At 36.8% G+C, this 18,807-nt stretch overlaps 1 protein-coding gene across 19 annotated transcripts in view; it reads right to left on the reverse strand.

Moving 5' to 3' along the window:
- Positions 1 to 18,807, reverse strand: part of MAP4K4 (mitogen-activated protein kinase kinase kinase kinase 4) — a 277,338-nt gene that overhangs the window by 30,976 nt on the left and 227,555 nt on the right. For 2 of the 19 annotated variants that reach the window (XM_074192232.1, XM_074192233.1), the window contains exons 14-23: positions 16,999 to 17,085; positions 16,109 to 16,324; positions 15,060 to 15,221; positions 11,562 to 11,795; positions 10,569 to 10,675; positions 7,080 to 7,231; positions 6,521 to 6,618; positions 3,525 to 3,700; positions 2,940 to 3,060; positions 1,642 to 1,833 (exon numbers count right to left, since the gene is read on the reverse strand). In XM_074192232.1, coding sequence (XP_074048333.1) covers positions 1,642 to 1,833; positions 2,940 to 3,060; positions 3,525 to 3,700; positions 6,521 to 6,618; positions 7,080 to 7,231; positions 10,569 to 10,675; positions 11,562 to 11,795; positions 15,060 to 15,221; positions 16,109 to 16,324; positions 16,999 to 17,085 — 1,545 coding nt within the window. The remainder of the gene's footprint in view (positions 1 to 1,641; positions 1,834 to 2,939; positions 3,061 to 3,524; positions 3,701 to 6,520; positions 6,619 to 7,079; positions 7,232 to 10,568; positions 10,676 to 11,561; positions 11,796 to 15,059; positions 15,222 to 16,108; positions 16,325 to 16,998; positions 17,086 to 18,807) is intronic. The other 17 variants (XM_074192237.1, XM_074192238.1, XM_074192235.1 and 14 more) reach the window with 10 other exon arrangements.

Raw genomic sequence — 18,807 nt, forward strand, 5'->3', positions numbered from 1 at the left:
ATAAAAAAAATCATTGGTGTTTAAAGAGTATAACTTAATACGTTAAAAAAACAAAGAGAAGTGAAACAAATTGTTAAGTGAGATGGAATGACAATTAAAAACAGAACAAACAGAAAAATAAAATAAACTTGCCAGTTTAGTGAGTTAAAGGTTATAGTGATAACATCACACATTAGAGCAAAATGGTACAAAGTTTAAAATATATATAAATAGACATATATAAATATATAATATATATTTATATATGTATTTATATGGAGGAATGTGAGTGTAGGTGGGGTGCCACTGTAGAACAAAGGAAAAATGTTTGTTCAAATTGCCTTAGAACATTTCAAATACAGGGATGAATATTTGAGTGTCACATCACCATTGTGCTACATTCCAGGGACCACCAATATCTACTATACTCCCACTGGACCCACTTACAAGTTCGCATCACCTAAAAGTGCCATGGTTTCTTTAGGCAGAGTTGATCAAAGTCTGTAATTTGGGTGCTCACAATCCAGTCGAATGGCAAAGTTGACTTTCTGCCTGATTACTGATTACTCCAATCCATCACTGGAAATGGCCATTTACCTATTTGCCTGGTTATACCCCTATCTATACTCACTTTCCAAACAATGCAAGGGAAGATGGGATATGAAACTGGTTTTTCCAAAGCTGGCCAAATTTACATTTACATCTTACCTTTAGAAACCCAACTTCACTCCTATTTCCAACAAATCCATACACAGAAATCTAACAAAAATTTGCTTAGGCAATGGGTTGTTGTGGAAGTATTCTTCATTAACGTTTCCTCTCTTTTTAACTTAGAAAATGAAACTGCACTCTAGCCACATATCACCTTTCTTTTCCATTCAAGAGATCACAGATTCAGTCCACTGAGCACTCAGAGAGAGCCCCACACTCAAGCCCTCAGAGCAAACAGAATCTCCAGATTTCAGCAGGAAAAAAAAAAGGAAGAAAGAAAGAAAACCACTCAAAGATCACTGCTCCTCTTACTTATGGTCCCTAGGTAGGTAGGTTCCCCTGGGAAGCCAGCTAGATGCCAAACTCAGAGCTTGGCATCTTTCAAACTCTAAGCAGTTGTGTATTCTAAAATCAAAATCCCTTTATAATAGGGCTGGCCTCAGAAAAAGGCAGCCTGCTTTGAAAGGTCCCTTGCTACAAAGCCTACAACTTCCTAGGTAAGGCAAGTCTACTTAACCAAGTTTCATCCTTCATTATAAAATGAAGAAGGCAGATTTCTCAGATGATCAAAAATACATCTGCCCCCCCAAGCATTCCAAATATAAAATGGGTCTGAGTACACAGCAACCAGTTGAGATTTTTTTTTTGAACTGAATATAAAGAAAGCCATGCAACTAAACTAACTATAGAGAAGTAAAAATAGTGAACTGGCAAGTTTTTTTTGGGGGGGGGATGGGGAACTGAGCTAGGTTAACGGGTTTGTATGCAGATCTGAAACATGTTACTTGGGGTTGAGGAGAAGGTAAGGTGATAGAATAAAGCAAGGTGGAGGGGGGGAGTAAGGGAGGGGATAGGAAGGAGGGAACTGGCAAGATTTCTTCTGCAAACTAGCCACTAGGCAGTATTTGGCCTAACCCTATGAAAGCAGCCAGCTGTGGTGCGGAGACATACCTCATTAGGAGTGAGCTTGTCCTGGGGTGTCTGTGGGGACATGGTGGGTGTCGGCTGGCTGGAGGATGGGGAGGAGGAGGTGGAGGAAGTGGAGGAGGAATGGCTTTGCTGTAAGAGATCTGGCAAGAGGTGAATGCGACCGGCAAAGCCATTGCTCTCATGGTGGCTGGCACGCTTTTGGTCAACTGTACTCTGTAGAAAAAACAGGCACACTTGTCTTGCTCAAGTGCTGCTGCAATTGCCTATGACCCTAATGATTCTCAGTTCCATTTTTTAAAAGAGCTGTGCAATTTTTTTTCAAACTTTCTACAAACGAAAGGACTAACTGGGGGCTAATTTTGCCCCATTCCTTAGGATTCCTTTACCAGATGCCCGAGGGGAGTTGGTGTGGGTTGAGCCAACAGAAATCAAGATAAGTCCTCCGGCCAGCACAACCTGACTGTTTATCTAATATCCCTGCTAGGCTACCTCATTACCTCAACAGTTATGTCTTATAGGCATCTGCCAATTTAAAACTGAAGCGGATACTCTCCTTCATTTCTTTTTCTTCCCCCTCCTGAGTAGGTTGCTGTACCTTGAAATGCACCCACAGGTAAAAATCCAAACCACTTTTTTTTTGGGGGGGGGACTGTTCTAGCTATTTAAGCAATAAGCATAAGTTTGTCATTGATGATTAACATTCAGGTATAATAACTAAGAAACACAAACTGAAAGAGTGTGTGAGATCACACAGATACACAAGGAGTTATTTAAATATGCAACAAGGATGAGAGAACTAACAATTGGAACATAAAAGAAAGACCTCGTGACCCCCCAGAAATCTGCCACCTGTCACTCTCGCTTTAGTGTCTTCACCCACCTCTTCCAATGTCTTAGCTTGACTCATGGACATGTTGACCCCCCTGTATCCCAAGAGACATTCAGAGCTGAGTGTCCTCCTCAGAATCAGTGTATTGTTCTGCTTTAGAAAGAGAGTGCTTTGCCTATTCTGGGCACCCTCTTAACACCTGGAGTTTTTCCACTTTCTGAACACAGACTATGAGAGACTCAGCACAAGTGCTTGGATGAGAACCATTGATGGACATGCAAAGGGCAGCAATGTGAGGTGGAAGGCTACTGTTTTCTCTGCATGCACCACACACCTGAATCTAGAGTCCCCAAACCACTCTCCTAGCCTGGGTCTTATTAACATGGACAACAGATAAAATGTAGAAACAGCAGCATGAGTGAATGAGCGAGTGGGTTAATGACTAACAGAAAAAACTATGAATCTGTCAAGTCAGAAGAGAAGACAGTACCTGGCGGACGATTAAAGTGCCCTCTTTCGATGGGGTCATGGCGGGTTCACTTTCTACATCATCATGAACAATCATTGTTTTCACTGATTCAGTTTCACCATTGCTCAGATTCAGAGATGATCTGTTTATTCAAATAAGTAGTTAAAAACCATAAGCCAAAGAGACATATTTTCATTTTAAGGTGTCATTTTCTTTTCCAAAGTCATTAGATCAGGATATAGAAGCAAAAAGAATCCCCCTCCCAATTCTCTACTAAAAAAAAGTGTGACTTTCCTTTAGTAATCAAATTACAATTTGATTTTAACCAAAATTTAAGATGACAAATTTTCATTTGATTAAATCAATCTGGCATTTCCCTATCTAGCAGAATTGGTAATTAAAAAATAAGGTAAGAAATCAAACATCGAATTGACTTTTGATTATTTTAAGAAGGTACCAAATTTGCATATTCTTTTATCTTGAGAAACTAAGAGTTAGCCATTCAATTTTTAAAAAGGCCTACAGTAGATCAAAGTAAGAAGAAAATAAGTAGAAGAAGGCACACATAATCATTCTCTTCCTGTTCAAAATAAACCCAAGACTGACACTGCTCTGGTGTCCTCTGGTCCAGAAGTAGATTCATCTGCCCCTTCTTGTTCCATATCATCATCTTCTTCATCTGTTGTTCCAGATTCTTCACTAGATGAGGAATAGTCAGTCACTTTGTGAGGAGGTCGCACGTCTTCAGCGGCTCGAAGTTCCTTGGCTAACTCGGTCAAGTCCTAATGGGAAGGGAGTAATAGGATGAAGAAACAAGGATTAGCAGGTATTACAAACCAAAAGAGGGGTAGAGAAACAAAGAAGGAAGCTTTGGGCAGCTTTCCTTACAGGTAGAAATTATTTTGGTAATTTTCTATTATGCCAAATTAAAAGTATTTTTAAAACTTTTTAAACCTCAACATATTCTGTCAAACTACTATTTTTTAGATAAGAGTATCTATTTAGTCTGTTTTGTCAATCATCTTTTCATTATGAGGATGAACTCTAGGGGCATTTATCAGACATAATATCTTAGCTCAAGAAGAGTATTTAGACAGGAATTTGCTTGTGAATCACATTTATACAACTTTGAAGTTTTCAAATCACTTTTCTCATCTCCATCCAATGAGGCAGCAGGAAAAAAAGTACTATTTTTCCCATTTTAGAGATAAGGAATCTAAGGTTTAGACAGGTGACTTGTCTATAATAACAGAGCTGGTTGGTATCTGAGAAAAGATTTATATTCAAATACCCTCACTAACTGCCTATGTTTTTATATGGATTATTCACGTCCAACCTGTGGTAGAACCTCATAAGTTTCTATTAGTCTGACTCTCCAAAGTCAGACACTTAGCACCTTGAACCCAACACAGAAATGTCATTTAGATCTCTTTTGAGCAAGAAGGAAAACAACCAAAACTTTGTCTCTGCCTCTTAATTAATAATGCCTCCATATAAACTGAAGTCATATTTATAGGGCTTTTATTTTGGCTTATTTTTTCCACTAAAGAAATTAAAAATCTACCAGGAAGCTAGTTGACCAGAATCTGAAGAAAGTAATATCAGATGAAATCTCTAGCTATTAGAATAAAATTTCAAGGAACCATTCCTCAGGGGGGGGAAAAAAACAACCACCCTATATAATTTGACCTTTTGCAATTCAAACTCACTGTCCTTTTTTCTGGGAGAGATAGAAGTTTTCTTGTCATTATATTAAAATCATTATGAAGTAACTTGTAGAAATCTAAATATGCAGCCTAAATTTGCTTTAGGATGCAATATGCTTGCCCAACAATTGCCCTACTTACCAAAAATTAATTATTATAGTCACTAAGAAAACAAAGTCAGAAAAAAAGAAAAGAAACCATACTATAAACCAAACCTCAATGTGATCTAATGGCATTGAGCAATAACAATTTAAATTCAATAAAGTACATTTTTGTGGTGTAATTAGAAAAACCTATAGGAAAATTTGAAGAAGTTTTTAAAATCTAAAAAATACTTTCAAAATTGGAAAGAACAAATAATAATTAAAAATGAAAAAGGAAATGATACAGAAGCCAAGAAAAGGAATACATTTAAAAATCAAGGGAAGGGGTTGTTTGGCATTCAATTTTTATAAAGAATGCTTACCACTTCTCCCTGAATCATTCAGTACAATTGTAGTTTGAGTCAGAGGGATCACCATGGTGGAACCACATGGGGAGGACACAGTGAAAGGAAACATCATAAAAGAAGAAAAACAAAAATCAAATCAGCTGGAAAACAGAAATCTGATTTTCACAAGGTGTAATCAATCACTGATTATTAACTAATTAAATGAAAGATATAGAGTAGCAAAGACTGGAAAGTTACCAGATAGAACCTAATTCTGCTTGAAGAATTTGAATAATTAGGGATATTTTTAAAAGACCATAGAACTTTTCAATACAATACAAGATACATTTATTAGGCACCTGCAATATTGAGAGCACAGAGGTAGACACTAGAAGACATAAAAGTTTAAGTAAGGCAAGATCCCCATACTCACTGCCATAAAAAAAGGGATCTTGCAGATCTCTATCTGTGGGCTGGATGAATAGCTGTCAGTGCTTAAAAACATTCTTGTGCAATTTTACAAATTTGCTTATAAATGAAAGGACTAATTTTATCCCACCTCTTGATGATTCCTTTATTAGACACACAAAATTTGATTTAAAAAAACCCAAATATATATATATATATATATATTATATATATATTATATACACATACACACACATATATATGTGTGTGTATATATATATATATATATATATATATATATATATATATATATATATATATATAATAATATAAGAAGACAGAGATGTAGATGCAAATATATAACAGAAGCATAGATTATCTCCCTCTTTTTTATATGGCAAAGAGAGCAAAATAGAATAGATCTATGATTCACTAGAATCAAGAATTAATAAATGAGAATACCCCAGGGAATTGCACTCTTAGACTTTTAGCAAGTAATCCAAAGAACCAAGAAGTCAACTGATTTAAATTCAATCTGAAAAAAAAAGTTTTTTTAATTAAAAAATTTTTTTTTTAAAAATTCAATTTGAAAATTAAAATCAATTGATTTAAATTAAAAAAATGAAGCACATGCTTGAGGTGTGATTAAGAAAAACCTATGGAAAAATTGGGTTTACCCAGTCAGAATATGTCCTTGGCAAAGCAGACACTTAAGTCTTCCTATCTTTAAGTTAATGCTCTCTATGTCATCTGAGATTATGGGCACCTTAGAAGGCAGGGACAAATTTTGCCTTTTTTTGTATCACCAACATTTAAGATGGAGCCTGGTACAAGTGATTGGTGACTTTACAATGACTGTCTTATAAAGATTACTATGAGTAAATGTGAAGGTAAAATCACTTCATTATCGGTTTGATTCACTTTTAGTTCTTCTCCTTCCAACCTCACAGTCTCAGTATAAAAGGCAGTAGCAATTGTGTTTCATTGGCCTTTCCACACAAAACCTCACAAAGGTCGGAAAAAAAATGGTAAAAGGATTTTGGATCTAATTTTCTTACAGCAGGTTTGTGAGGTCTAAAGACTTCTTTTTTCTCTTCAGGCTTTTTGGTTGCATTTTCTTGGCGCTGGGATGGCGAACCTTCTGATTTTGATGATGCTGTCAAAACCAAATCACAGAAATGGGAGGGGAAAGATACATATGATCACAACTATTTATTTAAATATCATCACCCCAACCCAACCCCACTCCCAAAGTATGAAACAGTAATTTCTAAGGTAAGCCTTATCTAGCTTCTCAATGAACCATTCAACAAAAATTGGGATTCAATCAGGAGAATTCCTTTGATCACTCACTCTTCTCTCCTCAGAATACTCTGCCATCACTTTCATGTTCCACAAGTAATAGTCTCAAAAAGGACAGAGACAAAACTACCTCTTGATTGTCTTAAGAGCACAGGGAATTCCACTGATAATTTCTTTCTCAAGTGAATTAAAACTAAAAAAATAGATATTATGGAAATCTTAGTAAAGTGATATTCTAGGATTTTAAAAAAATACCCAAAAGCAAAATGAAGGTTTTTCTTAAAAAGAAAAAAAAATAGAGACAGGAAGTCGTACATCTTACTCTGAAGCGTTCACCAGATCCACTCTGAGAGCCAGGATGGGACCCTGGCTGTGAGCCCGAATTACTTGATCCTGAGGAGCTACCACTTCCAGGCCGTGGTACCAGCTTTTCTACTCTCTCCCATAACAGTCTGGGTTCGATATTGCTATTTAGAAAGAGAAGGGGGGGGGGGTAAAGGATGAGAGACAGAAAAAGTCAATTTCTTTAGCTCAAAGTGCAGGAGTCCAATTGTAAATATAAATCAAACTGCATTTAGCTCTTAGTAAGGAATTGATCTGAATCACTTATCTAAAACAATGTGAATGTATCTTAATAGTAGGGAAGCATACCAAATAGTTTTCTACTTTTCCATACCACCTAGAGAAAAGAAGAAATGATGAGACGTATCAAGAAGGAAAAAAAAAACTCCTTTGTTACATAATTCAGGCTGAAGATTGATAGCCTATAACACTAATACTTTCTGTAACAACTGCTGATGGTGGTATTCTCTTAAAGTCAGACACAAGAAGCAAAAAAAAAAAAAAGAAGAAGAAGAAGCAGGTTGACCATGTGCAGCTATTCTCTTTTAACTAGTAGTGTGATTTTTATTTTTACTAGTTCTTAAAAATATCATGAGGTTTAATTTAAATACAGACTGTATCTCTCACTATGAGAACATGGGCTTACTTTCTCCCTCGGATGATTCCTACTTGTGTGACCTTTGGAGGGCAAGTCCTTTAACCTCTCTGAGTCTCAAGTTACTCACTGTAAAAATGAAGAGGCTGAACTAAACAGACTCTGGATTATTTCCTAGGATCCTCATCACATGCACTTTTATGTTTTCCTTCTTCCCTCCTATCTGACTTCATGCTTTAGGTCCACCCTGATTATGTAAGCATAGATTGTGCTTAATTCCAATGTTGGTACTAAATGTTAACAAGTATAACTAGGTCCTTTGCTCATTGAGAGAAATTAAAAAGGAAGAAAATATATATTTGATAGTCAAAGAACTGATATATATATTAGTAATCTTACATCACCCTTAACTAATCAGTATATCAATATATTGACTGATCCCCATTAAAATCAAGGGACAGGATTTTTACTTGAGATTAAAAATGATCATTTTTCATAAGAGTTCAACAGAATCTTAGTTAAGGGACTTATTAATAGATATGTTGTGTATATATCAACTGAATTCAAAGAAGAGAGTGATTCAAATTTGGTCTTTGATACTTAAGAGCTTAAGTAGGCCCAATAAATCACTTAACCTTTATGAGTTTCAGACAACTACCAAGGATTAATCTTATCTGACACATGAGTGGGGAGAGGATGTTCACCTACTCTGAAGAAACCTTTGAATCTCTGATATTCACAGAACTAAGGACAGAAGTAAGTAGTAGTCCTAAAGTCATGTGTTAAAAAAATGATTCTTCCCATATGGAATTTATAATTGAGTAGGGGGACAGAGTTGTGCAAATCATCATAAATACAAATCAGAAGGTAAAAAAGTCATAGAAGATATAAAGTGAGTTTATGAGATATTTGGGGGAGGGAAGGATCACATCTAATTGTGGGGATCAGCAGAAGGTCTCTTTAAGGAGATGACATGTGAGCTAGACCTTAAAAGAAGATAAAGAATGGGTTCCAGTTTAGGAGGACATCAAGCCCAAAGATGTTAAGACAAGAGAGGGCAGGATGATATTAAGAATAGCCATTAGTATACATGTAACCAGAACACAAAATATATGAAAGGAAGGGATATGAAATTAGGCTAGAGCAACAGACAGGTGCAGATTATGGAAAGTCTTTCATAACCTGAAATTGTTTCTGCCATTCCTATAATTTAATATGATTTAATACTACTAAAATAACACAAGAACTTTATGAAGATAATTTTATTTAAAATCTCACCAAAAAATTAATATTCTATTACTAAGGGGCTACAACACTGAGGCCAAACATCTACAAATATGCTAAATTATTTTAAGAAATAAATCACAATATTAATTATATTCAAATTTCCATGGGCTATGCTCAAAATTCTAGAGACCCATGATAACAGCATCACAATTTCCATTTCCTTACATAGCTATACCCCAGTCTTGCTAAGAGTGGGCATTGGCTGAGGCAGCTAGATGTACATAGTACAATCAGAAATCAGAAAAATCTGAGTCCCAATCTGGGCTCAGACACTTATTAGCTGTAAACCCTGGGCATATTCATCTGCCTTAGTTGTATGACAGTGCTGTGTCTGTATTTGTATTATATTTATAAAGTGCTAAATATTATGCTAGCTGCTATTATTACTGACATTATTATTGACAAATTTATTGCATTTTATTACTCAAAAATCTTTTAATAGCTCCCTACTGCTTTTAGGATAAGATACAAAAACCATAATCTGGCATGCAAAAGTTACCAGATGCAATCTGGCTCCAACCTACGTTTCCAGTCTTATTTTATATAACTCTCCTTTATGTGTATCCTAGCAGCCTGCTAGCTCTTCCTCATGTATGACATGCCATATCTCACTTCCATCATTTCTAGAAGTAATTCCTTTATGTGGTTCTTTCTCATCTCTATTTTATTGTATCCCAGTTTCCTTCAAAGCACAGCTCAGGGCCCTGAGCTATCTTATATACAAGGCCATTCCTACCTCCCCCCCACCCCCTGATATCAGTACTCCTCTTGAAATTATTTCATATTATGTTGTATACATTGAGCATTTACTATTTTGGTATTGTCTTTTGTCTCCAACGTTTAGTAGTTTCGTGTACATAATAACTGAGTAATTACTAAACTGAATCTTGCTTTCCTACTAAATCATCAGATAGACTTTATTTGTGACATCTGCATTCCTACCTTAGGTTCTGAACACAGAAGTAATCACTCAAAATGATGAGCAAATGAAATTTGGAATAAATATTTCAAATGGAGATCAGTACCCTAGATTTTTTTTTTTTAAGATTTTTGCAAGGCAATGGGGTTAAGTGGCTTGCCCAAGGCCACACAGCTAGGTAATTATTAAATGTCTGAGACCGGATTTGAACCCAGGTACTCCTGACTACAAGGCCGGTGGCTTTATCCACTACACCACCTAGCCGCCCCCAGTACCCTAGATTTTTGCTCCTTTTCTGAGCATATGGTATCATTCATCATTGCTAAGGAAATATTAACCCTTTGTCTTTAGTCTCATTCTCCCATTCATACCAATTTAACAATGGTTTAATAGTCATTTTATAACTGTTAAAATGACAAAGTAGCTTCACAGGTCTTCAATTCTTTAAAATCACCTGTCCCTGATTATGGAGAAGAAATTCACTAGAATTTCAAAGGAGCTTTTCTATTTCCAGAAACAGTATTTGTCTAGAAGTTCAGAATTCACAGTTGTTCATTCTGTATTCTTCTTCCATTGTTCTCTCCAAAAGATAACATGAAGAATGCTGAAATCGTACAAGAGAAAAAAGTATACCTGACCTTAACATTTATTCTTCCCTTACCTCGTAGAGTTTCTTTGACCTGCTTGATTATTTTGCTGCCCACTGCCCTGCAGGGGAGAATCACGGCGAGATAAAACAGGAGAACGGGACGTTGTTCTCACAGGTACCTTAGGCAGAAAAAGAAGGCAATTATATTACTTTTTAAAAAAGAGGGAAAAAGCTATCCCCACCAAAGGATGCATTTAAAATAATTTCTAATTCTATTACTCAACCTGATAAAATGGACCCCAACCATCCCCTTTCCCTATTGCTAATAAAGCTTCTCTCTGGTACCCCATGCATCCAATGAGGAGGACAGTGAACCTAGTCTAAGAAACCTATGGAGCCAAGACAAATATTCTCCCTGTGTGTCTGATATTTTAAAAGAATATGATGTTTCGACTGAAGCTTCAGTGGCAGGGAACACACAAAGCATTTTGCTGAGATAATGTGAGAACCAGGAAAAAATGCTCAAAGGAACTGAACAATGATCTATACATGGGTCAGCAGGAGGGAGAGGCTAGCAGGAAGCAAGGAAATATTCAGAAGAAGCAAATTCCAAGTGGAGGAGGGAAAAAAAAACCTACCCAAATGCCCCTCTTTGTTTAATTTCATCATTCTATAATCTTATAAAAAAAAACACAAAAATATCTTTGGGAAAAGAAAAAAAATTTCTTATAATTTGAGTATCCTACTATTTTCTTTGAAGTCTTTTCCTGAATATTTTAATGTTTTATTAATAGTGCAAATAAATCAAATAGCTCTTAAATGCTAGAAAAAAGCATTTGTCATTGCAGAAGTTAATTATATTTGGTCTGGAAGCCTACTTCTTGTAGGTTTTGACCTCAAGTAATTTTTGCTATATCTGCCGCTGATGAGACAAAACTGCCTATTTCTGAAGTCACTCCCCATATAGTATATACCCTTCTATTAAGTTGCACTGCCCCATTAGCTCTGGTGAAAAGTCACCAAACCCTTAAAAAAATTTGATCCATCTATCTTTCTACTCCTTACCCTTGGAGGCACCTCGTCACTGTCTGATCTAGACCAAGCCTTTTGGGTGGGATCGGGTACCTCCGACTTAGAGTCAGAACACTGACTTAGCACCTCACTGCGTGAAGGTGGACATGGGTCCTGAGAACGAAGATGGTGATGTGCAAATTTGGGAGGAGAAGGGTCACTGAAGGAATGGGATCGCGAGACAGGGGAAACATTGTTCTTGAGAGATGCCAGATGGGACCACTGTACCTTACAAGAAAACAAAACACAAAACATTCAATGCGTTCTGCATAAAAACTGGCTTTCCAGTCAAATACCAAATCCAAAGCAAAGATGTGGCAACAAGGGACACACAAACAAACTAGAGATGGTAGAAGGCAAGGCAAGACATTCATCAGAAAAGAAAAGTGACTTAGAGGCACAACATGTAGAAAAGAACAAAGGTATGTCTCTAAGAAGAAAGTCCTCAAAAACACCCATCTGGGCAATAAGATTAGGTATCTCTGGGTCCCCATGCATACCTAGAGAATTTCAATTTTAATGGACCATCTGTGCATGCACACACATGTCAAAGCAGGGGGGATGGAAAGGAAGGAAGAAACCACAAGATAAAGACCACTGCCAAACATGCAAACCTAAATACATCCATCTTCACATTACCTGCTTGATTAAATTTCAGACACAATTAGCAAAGAAATAGCACATTCATATAAAAAATTGAAAACAGATGCCTTTATGACATTACAATTCGAGAAAAGTTCATTCTAAAAACATATAAACAAAAAATCCCCCAATTTTTCCAAACACTGTCCCCTTCTCTTTTCAAATAATTATGGATATAAACATCCCTAACCCAGTTTTGCAACATGAGAAATATGGCTTCTTTAGGAATATGGAATGCTATTTAACTTTTTTTCAAAGTTAAAACTCTAAGGTTTAACATTTTAACTAATACCAATGCTGCTGTTTTGTTGCTTTGTTTTTTTTTTGGAGGGGAAACATAATTCACAAATAAGGTAATTATTAATTAGCTGAATTTAACCAGTTATAATTAAATTTACATAAAAGAATACTAAGACAATACATGAAAAAGAAGGGAAGAAAAAATAAATCAATCAGATCATCTTTATGCATATAAACATAAAAAAAGACTTGTTAGACTTCATGTGTTTCACATAGGGTTAATGGTATTATTCATTAATTCCATCATTTTTAAATGAGATTTAGAGAATGACAATTATTTAGAACTTCTAGAAAAATGTGCTGTGTGGGTTTTTTTGGAAAAGACCCTAAAAATCAAAATATTAGCTTTTATTATGAAAAAACAAAGTATCTTACACATGAGTAGATTTCCAAAGTTTCACATGTATAGTAACCCACCCCATGTATTGTCATAGATAAGAATTAGTTTTATCTAAGAGGGATAGTACTCTGTCTATAGGAACCACTCTAAATAGAAGGAAGAAAAATTCAGTCTATAGGCTAAAGGAGTCTCCTCCAATTTTCCAAATTCCATAAGAGACCTTGCATTCTCATAATGACTCTAAAGGTTTTCTTTCCACAGTTAATAAATCTTCATGACTTTAGGAAAATACCTTTCTATTTTCCTCATTTTCCATTTTATGCACACTGGAACATAAAAACACTGACACCCTGGCCAAGTGATTCCTGGCACTGTGTACAGACAAGCTAAAGGCCCCAGTGGTTCCTAGGTGGCATCTGTTGCTTGATACTCAAGTAGTAAATTCCTCACCATATTAAATAATATTTTTCTCTTTTCAATTTTTTCATTCTCTCCTTTTCTGACATTTTCTTATTCTAACTTTCCTTCTCCCTCCTTATCTGTTCTATGATTCTACCAAAGAGCCTAAGGGGATTTGCTTAGGCCCTGTCTGCTACTATAGGTCAAAAGAAGGATCCCTCTTTCCAGTGACAAACTTTTTTGTCTACTCCTTCCCTCTCTCAACATGGACAAATGATGCACAAGCAAGTGTTGGCAAACAGATATCCAGCAGTAGCATTGCAAAGCAAGCAGCAAGGACACAGGTAGGCAGTGCTTCAGCTTCAAAAGCTTCAAAGACAAGGTGCAGGAAGAAATCTTTTGTCCTATACTTTACAGTAAAGATCATAAAATGTAATATAATCTGTCTCTTTTCTTGACTTCATTTTTTTCTGTCAATGGTAGACTCCCAAGTTTGAAAATTAGGGTCATCATAGGCTCATCCCTCAACCAAACAGCTACTAAATCTGATTGTTTCTACCTATGTCCTATCTGCCACCCATCTGCTTTGCTGCCTCTATTCTTACTGTCACCATCCTTTTTTTTCTGTAGCTTGGACCACTGTAATAAAAGCTTCTACCTGTTCTTCCTATCTCTAATCCACCCAAGATGTGGCTGCCAGAGTACCCTTTTGGGGGAGGTGGGGATGGAAGGGGAAGGGGGAGACAGAAAGGAGGCAATTGGGACTTGACTAAGATTCAGAGCTATTAAGTATCTGAGGCTGGAGTTGAACTCAGGTCTTCCTGACACCCTACAGGACTGTACTAAATCTACTGTACCACTGGTCTGCTCCAATATTCTTAAAGCATAGCCCTGACACTTTGGTGGCTTTCCCACTAACTACTAAATAGAGTTCAAACTCCTCAAATCCTGCCTCTGAACAACTGATCTATGTAACCCAAGCAAAGAGGATCAAAGATATGAGCTGAAAGAGACCATAATGGTCACTGAATCCAATCTCAATCATTTTACAGATGAAGAAAATGAGACTGAAGAAGGTTAAGGTTCATGCAGTTGTATTTTTTCCAACTATAAATAGTAAAAATTCTCTCACCAGGCTGTTGTGAGAGTCAAACAAGGTAATATGTGTACATATAAAGCACCTTGTATATTTTAAAATGAATCCTAAATTTCAACTAGATTCATCAATGATTTGGTGGGAGCCCAAGTTTCTCAATATTATTTTCACCATTCCTCTTCAAAACTATGTTCCAGGAAAACTGAAGTATTAACATTCCTCAAACGCAAGCCAACACTTCTCATCTCCACTTTTTTAGTCTCTTCTCACCTGTTTCATTTATCTAAATCCTGTATGTCCTCATTTCAAGCATCAGCTCAAATGCTATTTCCTCCCACAGACCAGAAACAATTTTACTGAACCAAGGCTCTTGTACCTCTCTTACTAAACATTTAGCATCATGTTTTGTATTCCACTAATTCACATCCAAGACTCATCTCCCCTACTAGACTAGACTAAAAGCTCAATAAAAAGATTAATTATTCTTCCCAGCTTAATGTTGCAACAAGCACTTAATAATTTGTTGCATAACTGTTGTCAGCTAGCAGGATTCTTGTTAAAGGGAGTCCTCCCCTCCCCACTCCAATCACCTGTATCCTCCTGTTTAAATGACTTTTCTGCTCATCCTCAAACTCTCTAAGTTGAAGTGAAAACAACATTTTTCTGTGACCAAGAGGACAGGTCCCCCTGACCCAACCATACTTCCTGCTGCTACCTGTGGTTCCACTGGTCTCTGGAGTGCAGGGTGTACGGACTCGGAGTTGCCATTGGAAAAAGATTCTGATCTTGAAGGCACTGGTGGCTCCAAAACTTTGCCTGTCTGCTTAGACTGTGCTTCAGGGGAGCCTTGGTTAGTTTTCCTAAATCTATCTTCCACCTGCATAGAAGACATAACTTACTGTTAGTGAACTAGAGCTTAAAGACCCATAGGAACCACCTATGTCTTGGGTCTTTCATAAGGCCCTTTTAATTAGTCTTGGCTATTAGAAAAGGCAAAGCTGGAAGGCAGCAAAAGTAAAAAGCAGCATTTCCTGAAGCATTTGCTTCAGGAAAATGGAAAGTTTTTTTTTTAAGTGGAAAAAGTGAAGACTGTTGATGTTTGCTTGTACAAGGTAGCCAGAAATAATCTTCACAGCCAGCTGCAACTAAAGTACATTTCAAATAAAGTCATTTCTAATAGGGAAAAAAATAGCAGAACAACAAACTTGTCTTTTTTCAGACTTCTAAAAATTAGCAGAGCTATCATCAAGTTATAGGGGAACCAGAACCAGAGTATAAACAGATAATTAAGGAGGCTGTTATGTTTTTGTGAGATTACAGATGTACTCTTTATGAGAAAAGGTGCAAATCTTATCTCCTTGACTCAATTCTTTAAAACTAGTGCCTTCTTTCTGTGTTGCCTAATACTCAAGGATTTGCTTATTAACTCAAATGAAAGTATATGTCACATGGTCGAATTTCCCTAGCTTTGAAATGCTGTATTGTAATCCGTAATTTCATGTCTACTAAAAAGCCATCCAACATATCTGTAATATATTCCTGGTCTTTTTTTCGGAAAGGTGTATAAAAACAAATTTATTCAAGTTCTCACTTTACTCCCACTTCACATTTAGTTTATCTACCTGTCTGTCTCTCTGACCTTTAATTTATCTTTCAACTGAAACCTGCCAGTGAGGCAGTAGCATAGGGTCCTACAACAACGCTGGCTTGGTTCCTATTAGCGTGTGACCTCTGATGGGCCATGTCAGCCCCCTAGACAGTTACCTCTCGAGCTCTGTCAGTAGGTTCATAGTGAGGTTTAGTTTCAGGGGGATGATAGCTCTGCTTATTTCGTTCTTGCTGCTGCTGTTGCTGCTGCTGCTGTTGGTGATGCCTCCTATGATCATGCTGTAACGACAGGAGATACGCCTGTTCTTGCTGTAACTGCCTCTGGAGTCTCTCTGCCTGCCGGTGTTCTTCCATCTCCCGCCATCTGTATTCCTTTGGGAAGGAGAGAATGATCAAAGCAACAGGATGTTGTTAATCTATCAAGTTCCTAGAGGAAAAAGAGACCACCTATTTTTTTTCTCTCCTTTTATTATTATGTTATTTTGGTGCAGCAAAAGACAGGGATTTTTATATGGCATAGTACCTGTAGGAAAACCTGATAGAATGTTGCTAACCATGATAATCATTGGATTGTTAGGACCAAACTGGCTTCCCCTCCCCTACAGATAATGCTTTCCATAAAAAATGTGATGCTTTTAGAACAAAGACTGCATATGTAACAAAACTAAACCAATGCCCCCAGGTAACTTAATGTGTGGCATGTGCTTGGAATCCAGAGCATCAAGGTCTGCGCAAATAATCAAATAAACAAACAAAAAAAACCAAACCAAAACCTGACCACCAAAACCAGAACAGTTCAACTTATTGAAGTAAATAAATTAATAAAGCCCTCCTCCTTGGATGTGCCCAAAGCAGTGTGACCACAGAGTCTTCTTCTGAGGCTTGTGCCTGTCAGCCCACTACACTAACAGAAATGGCCATTTAATCCAACTCCATTGTTCATACAGTGAGCGCAGCTGTGCCCGACTAGGGATGGGGGAGGGGGCAGATCCTGGCCGGATAAATGGACCCTAAAGCTACAGAACAAAACAGATACAGTGCGTTACCAGTAACATGGCCTGCTCCTGGAGCAGCTGCTGCTGAAGGATTTCCAAGTGCCGCTGCTCCTCTTCTAGCTGTCGCCTGATATACTCCTGTCACATAGAAATTACCCAGCAATCAATTGATTCAAAAGGAATGCATCAGAACCACCTGAGTGGAAAGCACCAAGAGCGACTTTCCCCAAACATCTTTGGCAACAGATCACTTAGGGACAGATGCCTGGAAAAAACCATTCTATAAAGGCCTTGGATTCTTAAGATGGGCCAAAAAGAAATCCTATTTAGATGATTATGCAGGGACATATAATCTAGTGATACATGTAACACTGTGTATTTGTATACACATGTGACCATCCAAATGAGAAATGAACGATGGACTTTAGAAGAGCAAGAATTCAATTTATAGGTACAGCAAACTCTTGGTTATCTGGTATAGGTGGGAAACTGGGGATGTTTTGGTTAATCAAAACTTTTGGTTAATAGAGTTAACATAAATACCATGCAGAGATTATCCATTTTAAAGGCATACAACAAAAACAAAGCAGTTAAACACTTCTAATCATATTTGTATCTTTCTTAGATGATTCTGAAGTCAACAAATATATACATATATATAAAAGCCATCGGCTCTGCAATTTTGATCTCAGTGCTATTGACAAAACAATAAAAGCAGGTCTTCAGTGACCCTCTTTGGGTGAGTGTTTTTGTTTTTTGATAATGAAAATGATTAAATAATGAAAACCACTAAACATCTCTTAAATATGTTTTTTAAATGTTGAAATGCCAATCTTGGTGCTGCAAGCCCAGGCTTTGTAATCCTATAATGAAAATATCATTGCACTGAGAATCAGACTTGGGTTACTATTTCAACTCCACTGATGACATCTTATGTGTCATGTCATTTAACTTCTCTGGCTGCTTTTTCATCTGCGGTATGAATGTAATAGTACCTGTCCTACCTAACTCACAGAATTATTTTGTGAGTTTCAAATGAGATATAAGATCGTATTGCAGAATCATAGACTTAAGATGTTATAAGGACCTTACTCCCCATCATTTTACAGATGAAGAATCTGAAAAGCACTTTAAAAATATAGATTTCTTTTTTAAAATGAGATAATAACCTAATGTCTTACACTGATAAAGGATATGGAGACAAGTAGCTGGGAAGATAAAAAGATAGAAAGGGTTATTCTGAAGCCCTAAAAATTCTTTTCATGGGAAAACACTCCCATTTTTGTTAACTTTTATCTCTGGGGACCTCTTTTCCCCATGTTGTGTTTTCATTATTGTGATCATAAAGAGGTTTAAAACAAAAGAATAGATTAGAAATGTATTCTGACTGATGAAGGGCTATGTGACAGAGTTTACTGTACACAAACTTCCTTAGGAAGTCTAACCTAATACAGCAAATACAAATGGAGTTCACAGATGTCACTTGGTCCGGAAGCAAGCTTCCCCCATGGACGTTAGCTGAAACGCGTCAATTCTGACCTGTCCACTACATCCCTAATCTCTGTAACCATCAAATCCCTTATCACCCTCAAGCATACCCTAAGGATTACCATGAGCAATGGCAAACACTCACAAAATAAATGCTTAAAGGAAACTAATTTTATTCACAGATCTACAAGGAGTACATTCATCTGTTCCTATCCTTAGCATCTCAAAATAATTCAAGAAATATCCTGTCCAAGCTACACACAAGTTCTAGCATGTATTCACCCACTACACAGAACACAAATTTACAGACACAAACACATATGTACACAAAGCATGCTCCTTATAGCAAGGCCATCATACTAAATTTTGTGC

This window comes from Macrotis lagotis, chromosome 6, assembly GCF_037893015.1.
Source record: "Macrotis lagotis isolate mMagLag1 chromosome 6, bilby.v1.9.chrom.fasta, whole genome shotgun sequence".
In the NCBI taxonomy this organism is placed as follows: Eukaryota; Metazoa; Chordata; class Mammalia; order Peramelemorphia; family Peramelidae; genus Macrotis; species Macrotis lagotis.